Raw genomic sequence first — 9,565 nt, 5'->3', positions numbered from 1 at the left:
TATTTACAAAAAAGTATTTCTGTTAATTCACTAATACCTAATTAGGGATAGTTGTGTCTGTCTGTACTCTCTGCTTAATTTGTCGCTAGATGGCGTTATATGAATCATGTATTTAAATATTTATAATAAAAAGTGGTAAAATGTATCTGTCAACCGTAGCATACTACTGCGCGAGAGTTAAGATATTTCTTTATGACTTAAACACGTTTATAACTATGCGTATAGTCATTAAATTACAGTGACAAAACGGTGGGAATTTACACAGCGTTTTAACTTAGGAGAATCAAAAATAATTTTATTCTATAATATTCATTAGACTACTTTTGTATATATTAAATGAAAGGATTCAAGAAAAATAGAGATGTGCCTCGCAAAGTTTACGAGTTATGGGAGATCACGGAGAAGTTTGGCAAATATCAGGCATTGCAATACGCTTGCATTTCCTTCGGGACAATATTCGTTGCAATTGTCAATATTAATTATATATTTATTGCTAGTGACCTTAACTACAGGTAAGAAACAAAAAAGTTATTATATATTCAAGACATTACAATAATCTTTACATAGTATAAAACAAAGTCGCTTGCGCTCTTTGTTCGCTTATATCTTTTAAGTTACGCAACGGATTTTAATTCTATAGATAGAGTAATTCAAGAGGTAGGTTCATATGTATTGTACATGCGTTTTATAGTATAGAACAACCCGAGAAATTCAAAGATCAGTAATGTGCCCGTGCAAAGCTGGAACGGGTTAGTATTATAATATATAAAATTCTCGTGTCACAGAGTTAGTTGCGATGCCTCCAAAACAGTTTAGCAGTTTTTTATGAAGTTTTATAGCTATATTCAGTAAGTTCTGAGAATAAGTGGGATATAAATAGTGTCATGTGATGATAGTGTTTATATAAATAAATAAATAAGTTCTTACAAATTTTTTGTACCCTAAGTGATAAGGATGGCACAATTTAATAACAATAATATCTCAAGACAATTCTCACAGGCCCATCTAGTCCCAAGCTAAGTAGAGATTGTGTAATAGACATAGATTGGGTACTATACAACTGATATAAACAGTTGCCATGTACATGGATACATTTTTTTGTAAATAAACACATATTATACATAGAAAACACCCAGACAGATACAAACAATCATACTCATGAATATAAATGTTTGTACCGTGCGAGGAATCGAACCCACGACCATCGTATCCGATGGTAAAGCGGTGTGCTAAACCACTAGACCACCGAGGCTGTCGATGATGTTTATAATTATAACATATTATATGAATAGAGTTAATAGTAGGGAAAGATACTTTCATATAGATAGATAGATAGATAGATAAAAAGCTTTATTTTTCAAATTTTACATATTATTATTCTACTATCCTGCAAAACTCCTGTCGGGGTTTGTCTGCAGGCATGTAGTTATCTCTTATCTACTTACAATAGGTACATGCTTATATATTATTTTAGATAGTATTTTAACGTACACATAAAATACAGTATTCCGTTTTACAATATTTAAGTATTAAATACTATTAAATAAGGACAAGTTTTTTTTTTTATGTGATGTTATATGTTTTTAATAAATGGTTTCTATAATTTATACAAAAGGATTTATATCTATTTTGATTTCTGATATGTTGAGGCATTTTATTAAATATTTCAGGCAATTTTAATTGTAACAATCGATATCCATAATAATTATTTAGATGTAGGGGTGGGGTTTCGTATTTACCTTGTACACATTTCCTAGTCTCTATACGATGGCTTGTTTTCGTCATTTGGTGTTGTTTGCTGTGGTTTTTAGTAGCTAATAAGTATTTATGTTTTTCTGATGCAGGTAGAACGTTACAAATTTTAAATAATTCTTTATAGTTGTCTTTAAATATTATTTTTAGTTTTTCTCCTACAATTAATTTTAAAAATCTTATTTGTATTATTTAAATTTTTTCTATATACGTTTTAAAGGTTAAACCATAACATTCAAGACATATTACATACAAGACATATATATTATGTTATCTGTGCTTTCATTAAGGTTTCCGATATATAGGCAAAAAATAAAATATATTTTATATCCTTCCGGCGGTAGGACATGCTGACCTGATATGCAAAGAACTGGGATTACAAAAAACCCCTTGAAATATATTTTCATAATAACAAAATTTACCTTTTTAGATGTCGAATCACAGAATGTGAGACTACGGAAGCTGCATATGAAACCCCACCGTGGGGGTCAAACGTGTCCGTAGACAGGTGTTCGAAGCCCGTTCTGAACGAAAGCTGGTCGCAAACACAGTCGTGTACGGCCGACAGTTTCTCCAGTTCTATAGAACCCTGCACGCAGTGGATCTACGAGAGTAACAACACCATTGTAGCGGATGTAAGTTAGTTAGTAAGTTATAACTTCAGACCAACATGATATGGGAATATAGTAACATTAAAACTACTCATAGGATTCAAGGCTAATTTACTTATAAACTGTTGACTGACACTGGTATTCTATACCCGTTGAAGAGGGAGAAATGTTGGGGCCTCAGAGTAAGCCCCTATACCCCGAAAACAACACCCGGGTAACTGACAAAAAATTGACAGCCTCTTGGGGCGATTTACTAACTTAAATTCTAAAAACTAAGCTAGGGATTATTATAGATAGAAATTATTTACACTCTTAACTTATTAATTTAAGGGTACTATTTTACATGGGGTCTGAGATTATTTAAATATTTTATTTTATTGTTTTTTTTTTAATAAATACATCAAATTTTTATAACAGCATTATTGCATATACTAATAATTGCTATGAATATAATTTAGGCGCTTGTCGACTTATAATCTATATCAATATTATTTTTCATGTCTTTTTAAATACGCCCCGTCGACACCGATATATGGTGTTATTATTTTAAAACACTTCAATATTTTAACAATTCCTACTGTACCACTACGTTAAAACAATAATACAAATTAAGAAGTGATTGCCATTAGCAAATGAACATGTTTCTATTACCGTGAATTTCAGACAATCTTCTAATATATAAAATTCTCGTGTCACAATATTTGTAACAAAGCACCTCAGAAATGGCTTGACCGATTCTTGTGATTGATAGTACCCTCACACCTACCCCATACCCTTAAGTGATAAAGTAGTGATGCCAGATTTTTTTTCTGCCTCTAAGAGACAAACGCCTAAATAGGCAAAGAAATACGGGACTAAGCCGGGACTTCTGGCAACGCTAGTGATAAGGGTGTTGCACCGCATTTTTTCTACTCTCGGCGGCCGATAACTGATACATTTATATGGAAGAACAACGTATGGAGACAGCGTACAAGGTCAGCTAGTACATAAAAAAATCTTCTACTGTATTAATTCTTCCAGTTGGACCTGGCCTGTGAACCTTGGAAGATGAACCTGGTGGGTACAGTGCATAGCGCCGGTATGCTGATCTCCATGATTGTAGCCGGCTGGATAGCAGATAGGTATAAGAATTAAAGACATTACGCTTCCCTCCGATCGATCTTCAGTCTAATCCAAACGAGGGGCCATAGCCAAGGTTCGAACCGCTAGTAGTGCCCTCAGACTAAAGTCGTATCAGTCAGGCGGGAGTTGACCTTCAGCCGCTCCGTAAGTCCTTCCGCGGAGTGCCAACTGCACTTGCTCCCTATCGTCCGGTGAAGCTGTAAAGTTCAGCTGCAGCAAATAACATTTGTGTAGTCCGAAAAAAAATTTTTTTTTTTTTTTTAAATTGATGATAATGTAATGGCATACTCGTACACGCTACTGGTTTACGCTGACGGGGCACCGATGCAGGATTATAATATGAGTATGAAGTTAAAGTCAATTAGCCCATCGTGACAAATTGGTGTCATGATGGTTTTAAGATGGACCTACGTGGAGATGGTACATTTACATACAGGGTATGGATGGTACATAAATACAATTACAACCTGACATGGTACATTCCTACAATATTGAGGTTAGTCAACATTACCAATTATGTTATCTGTGACATTACTAACAGTCAGAGACATTAGTTATTGAAGATTTCATGGTGTTAGTAACATTTGACATGTCCTCATTCCGCCGCGTATATATATTGAAGCCAAAGCCGGGGGTAAACTTATAGCCGCGTCTCGAATTAATGTTTGTTATTATTATAGGTGTTCACTTTAGCGGAGAATCAGTCAGAAATATAAATTGACACACAAAGTTTTTTTGGTGACGACCAGATTTGAACTCACAACCTTTTGGATGTAAATTCAGGGTAATAAACCACTAGATCTCAACGCTGTCATATAATTTCCTTTTAAATATAAATACTTATTATGTTTCCTAGGTTTGGACGTAAACCAGCCGTAATATTCTTCGTAGTGGGCACGTGTATGGGACACGTCAAGACTTTCGCCACGTCCTATTATATGTACATAGCCATAGAGTTCATTGAAGCGGCAATTTCCGGAGGTGCTTTCACTGCCAGTATGGTACTCTGTAAGATATTTTTTTATATAAATAACTCTTACTAACGCGGGAATATATGCCGATGGTTCACCATCAGATCTACACAGAAATTTACTATAAAATCTACTCTACTCACTGATCTGTAATAGATCATGTAGCAATTCTTTTGTGGACTCCTGCGATACGGGTTCACCTAATGCGGGGTCCAATGTATAATCAACTTTATAATATTTTGAATGTTTTAAAATAAACTGAAAGCTAATCTCCATCTCAAAAAGTCAGCTTTAACAGTAGTCTCGCGGAATACTTCTATCGGTTCCATAGAATACCAGGAATTCGCGAACAACACCTTAATAACCATTGGACAGTGTACAGCAATATAATAATATTATACATATTAATTTTCTTTCCAGTGATAGCAATAAACGGAAAAAACAGACGTTTCTATCTTCTGTAACATTTGCCACAACGCTTATTTTTGATTACAACTCTTTCTACCCCATCTGGAATAACAGTTATAAGGCTACCTATGTATCTATATATACCATATCTTATCTTATTATTAATATTATAAACCCAAATGTTGGATGGATGGTATGTTTGTTACTCTTTCACGCAAATACTACCGAACGGTTTTGATGAAACTTTATAGTACTATAGCTTGTGCATCAGAATAATATATAGGCTATAAATTTAGTGCAGGTGAAACCGCGGGTACAGCTAGTATACCATAATGTTATTACAATAGAATTAATAGTACATACCTATGTATATTAAAAAGTGTATACCACATATAGAAATCTTTGTTTCCAGTGATAGAAATAAGTGGAAAGAAACAGAGGCTTCTATCTTCTGTGCTATTTGCGTACGCCATTTACGTTGGAGAATCACTTTTCGCTGTCCTTGCAATGTTTATTCCATACTGGAAAACTCTTGCACGCATCATATACACACCAGGGATTGTTTATCTCGCTCTAATTTTCTTTATCAGAGAGAGTCCGCGATGGCAATTGTTAAATGGTAAAACTAAAGAGGCAATTGAAACCTTAAGATTAATAGCAAAGACGAATAATTTGAAAATCAACGACGTAGTAACAGAATCGGACGAGGAGAAATTAAAAAGTAAACTCAATATTGGGGAGACTGTTATGAAGGAAAGTTATAAGAAGATTTTTACATCAAAACAGATATTAAAACGTATATTGGTGGGGACAGTGAGTCGTTTTACATCAAGTTTTGTGTATTACGGGCTGATAATAAACGCAGTATGGCTGCCTGGGAACAGATATACAAACTTTTTGTTGTGCACAGTGATGTCGTTTCCAGGCGAACTTATATCTTTGTATTTAATGAATAAAATTGGAAGAAAACTGCCACTTATTGTTGGATTTGCCGTTTGTGGGGCATTGTGTGTAGGATCTGGTTATGTACCTACATGTAAGTATAAGTATCTACATATTTTTTGTATTGTTAAATTTGAATGGCAAATAAAATTGGTACCACCTAGCATGAACAGCACTAAGAACATCATGTTACAACCATATTACCACTAATGCGTTGGTATTTCAGATGTCATGACTCTTATCCTACAATTTCACTACCTAATCTGACTCCTATAACAGAAGAATCTTAAAGCTTTTGTGGGCCTTCGACCGCTCTATAAGATCTTCCACGGGTTTGAAGTGTCCTCTGCACTTACCTCCAATTCTGTCTGGTGAAGCTATCAGGCCAACTACGGCCAACAGCATTAGAAAGAACATGAAATGAACAGTAGAAAACAAAAATAACGTTTAAATGAGTTTCTTATCACACTCTTTTTAAATCTTATTGCTTTACGAGTGCATTTCAATCTAACTTTTCTCTACAGCACTGGTTTGGTTGAAGATAACTCTGTTCCTATTGGGCAAAGTGGTGATATCTTCATGCTTCACTGGGGCTGTCACCTACAGTATGGAGCTGTTCCCCACCAACGCCAGAGGCACTCTACTCGGAGTGTGCGGCTTCGCTTCTATTCTGGGCAACATGCTTGCTCCTTTATCACCCATGTTGGTAAGTGATTTAATATATATTATATTTTTTTGAATGTCTGTTTATAATAGTAGTAACAGATAACTTCATGATTAGAAAATTTAGACAGACAATAGATACTTTTACAGATATGTACATATTCTTTAACAATATATCATAAATTTATGTGGAAAAAATATATCTTTGTAATGATTGCAAAATTGTAAAAAGATTATTATTATAATGGATATATTAAAAACCCTAGATTAAATTGTTTCATGAAAGCGGGTATTGTATGTTTGTTTGCTTGTAATATCTTTTATCTACTCGTGAACAAAACGTTTTTAAAGACATCGAAATATCACCTTCAATATCCCTTTTATACATTCAAACCAAAACGAAATGCTTGATAATCTAATATTTTTAAAATTTTTAGCCTTTAAAAATATATTTTGTCACGGAGTAATATGACTTTTTTGCATGTGGTGTTAGCTAGCAACTACTAGCCCCGTTTCGATGGCCTTTGAAATAGCTAGTCTATATCACTGTGAGATATCTTTTTAAGAATTCACATGATATCCTACATCGAATATATTATTTTGTTTCAGTATGTAATATCATCCTCCCTTCCCACGATATTATTCGGAGTGTCTGCAGCTGTGACAGCCATACTGATAACCATCACACCTGAAACGAAAGAACTGCCCCTATTCGACACCGTCGAACAAGTTGAAGCCAGTATGAAAGCGAAATCTCATCCAAGTAACGAGAAGACTACAATATCTACTATTACATGAGTATTATTACAAAGGCCTCACATTATTAAGTGCCCGAACTACTCGACGACGGTTTTCGATTGGTGCATTTCCAAAGAGGGCAGGGCCTAACAAAAAATACACCAATAGAATGGCGTCGTTCACAAACATCATCTTAAAATGTGAGCTCACTCTTATACGGAAATTATTGTTAGTGTAATATTCTTTGGAAATTTATTTATTGCCATTTGTGTACGAAAGTATAGAGAATGTAACGCGAAATAAGACAACACTGTCTTTTTAATTTAATATAACATTTTATAAATATTCAGTATTTTTATTTCATCGGCTTCGAAATGATAGCGTTGATGTCACATAGGCTATAAATTTCATGCGAGTGAAACCGCAGGCACAGCTACTGCATTACAATATTACCTGACCTGGGCAATTTCGTCTTACTTGACATTTATAATTATATTTCGCCCAAATTGGGTAATATCTCTGTAAATGCGTTATCCTGAGTAAAAGCTATATTACTATAAAATTTCATCAAATTCATTCAATAGTTTTTGCTTGAAAGAGTAACAAACAACCGTTTATCCATGCAAACTCACGAGCTTTCGTATTAACTTTATAACGCTCGAGTGACTGAAATTATAAAAATGTGCTTTTGGCATATTATCGCAATATTTTTATTTTCTAAACCGTATTAGTGCTTAATATTTGACCGATACCAAAACCTTTCTTTGTAAATTTAAATTTCTTACGACTCTATGGTATTTAAGGCACAGATAACAAACCAAATTGATGCCAGACCTTCGGCTGATGTTGGATTCAGATATACTCTGTGAAATGAGGGAAGCCAACGCGTTTGTAGTAGATAATGCCTACACTGATAACGTCTGATTTATGTAAGAAATTAAATGAAACGTTTATTTGCGAGGAATGTGATATGCATTACGGAATCGGTACATATAGTGCCAAACATTCTGCCTCCAAATTTTATATTAATGAATAGGCTTTAGTAAATAATTATATAATTCTAGACAGATTACATAATACAATAAAAAAATGTTATATAATAAATATTTATATTTATATTTCACCGCCAACAGTTATTCCCTGCACCTCCCGAGATTGACTGGTAGATAATGCCGCATGGTGTTAATTCCGACATATGTTCTTTGAAATTATTAAATTATATGCGTTAAAGTAAAATAAATAAATATTATTGTTTAGTCATTTTTAGCATTCATTATATAACAATTTAGTCCTTCTCGACTAAAGGACTTTAAGTAACTGGAACAAGCTGATGGTCCACACGATGGTAAGTGGTAACAGTTAAAAATATGTTAAACGCGGGTGTCACATTATAACATGACATCTCGCTATCAAGTAGCCCATGATACTACTCATTCCGAATTACTGTTTCTTTCACCGCCCTATCTTACCGACCCAAAATACAGCTTACAAAGCAAGCTGCTAGGCGGCTGAAATTGGTTAGACTAAGGTACTCGTACCTATGCAGAAGACTCTATTGAGTACAAAAAAATGTATATTGTAAGTACGGCTTACAAATCTTGACTAGAAATAATTCAGAGGTTAGATAGGAAGTGCTCAATGTTGTGGATGTATTATATAAAAAGAGCAATGTCCGCTACACTACTAATCTCAGCTATAAAACGAGAAAAGTGATAAAAAGTGCTGACGAGTAGAACTTGCACGTGTCGAGGAATAAACGGTAATCTCAATTTCAATATAACAGTTCGACAGTTTTAATTGGAATATTATTAATATGAAATTAACAACATTAAATAAATTCTTGAGGCAATTGAGATTTGCGTTACGAGCTAACGAACACATTTGTTTACACTTCGAACGGTTCGCAACTTTTTTAGTTACAGGTTTAGTTAGTAAATTTTTTTACAGTATTTAGACTGTAAATTATTAAATCTGATTCTTGAATTCATATTAGAAATACGTAGTTTAAATAATTTTATTTTGGTTTGCGTAAACTACAAATTCAGAATTCAGTTTATTTTTATATTCACAAAAACGATGATAATTTCATAGATATCAAGATTTTTGTGAATATACATATTTAGGAGAGCTAGTCTGGGTAATCTTTTCTTCTTTGATGTATGTAACTCATAGACTGGTAGAGTTGTAAGAACTTTTTACGTTAAATGTATATAACTGTATGTAAATGTACATTCAGTAAGAACAATGCTCGTTATAAAGAAAACAATCAATTACTCACCAATAAATTGTACATTATTTACGATACTAAATTAAAGTAAATTGTACTGAATCTCCATCTGCAGGCTGCATAGATTTTTT

At 33.7% G+C, this 9,565-nt stretch overlaps 1 protein-coding gene across 1 annotated transcript; it reads left to right on the top strand.

The window, feature by feature from the left end:
- The first annotated feature begins 336 nt into the window (after positions 1-336).
- LOC131848934 (solute carrier family 22 member 3-like) lies at positions 337-7,267 on the top strand. Its single transcript, XM_059198894.1, has 7 exons — positions 337-512; positions 2,183-2,387; positions 3,384-3,484; positions 4,342-4,493; positions 5,277-5,900; positions 6,331-6,512; positions 7,079-7,267. The coding sequence occupies exons 1-7, from the start codon at positions 337-339 to the stop codon at positions 7,265-7,267; spliced, it is 1,629 nt and encodes a 542-aa protein (XP_059054877.1).
- Positions 7,268-9,565: the final 2,298 nt, after the last annotated feature.

Source organism: Achroia grisella, unplaced genomic scaffold (genome assembly GCF_030625045.1).
Source record: "Achroia grisella isolate CSIRO2021 unplaced genomic scaffold, CSIRO_AGI_Agris_v1 utg6026, whole genome shotgun sequence".
Classification (NCBI taxonomy): Eukaryota; Metazoa; Arthropoda; class Insecta; order Lepidoptera; family Pyralidae; genus Achroia; species Achroia grisella.
The sequence above is the reverse complement of the archived record's forward strand: the minus strand, read 5'-3'. Positions and strand labels throughout refer to the sequence as shown.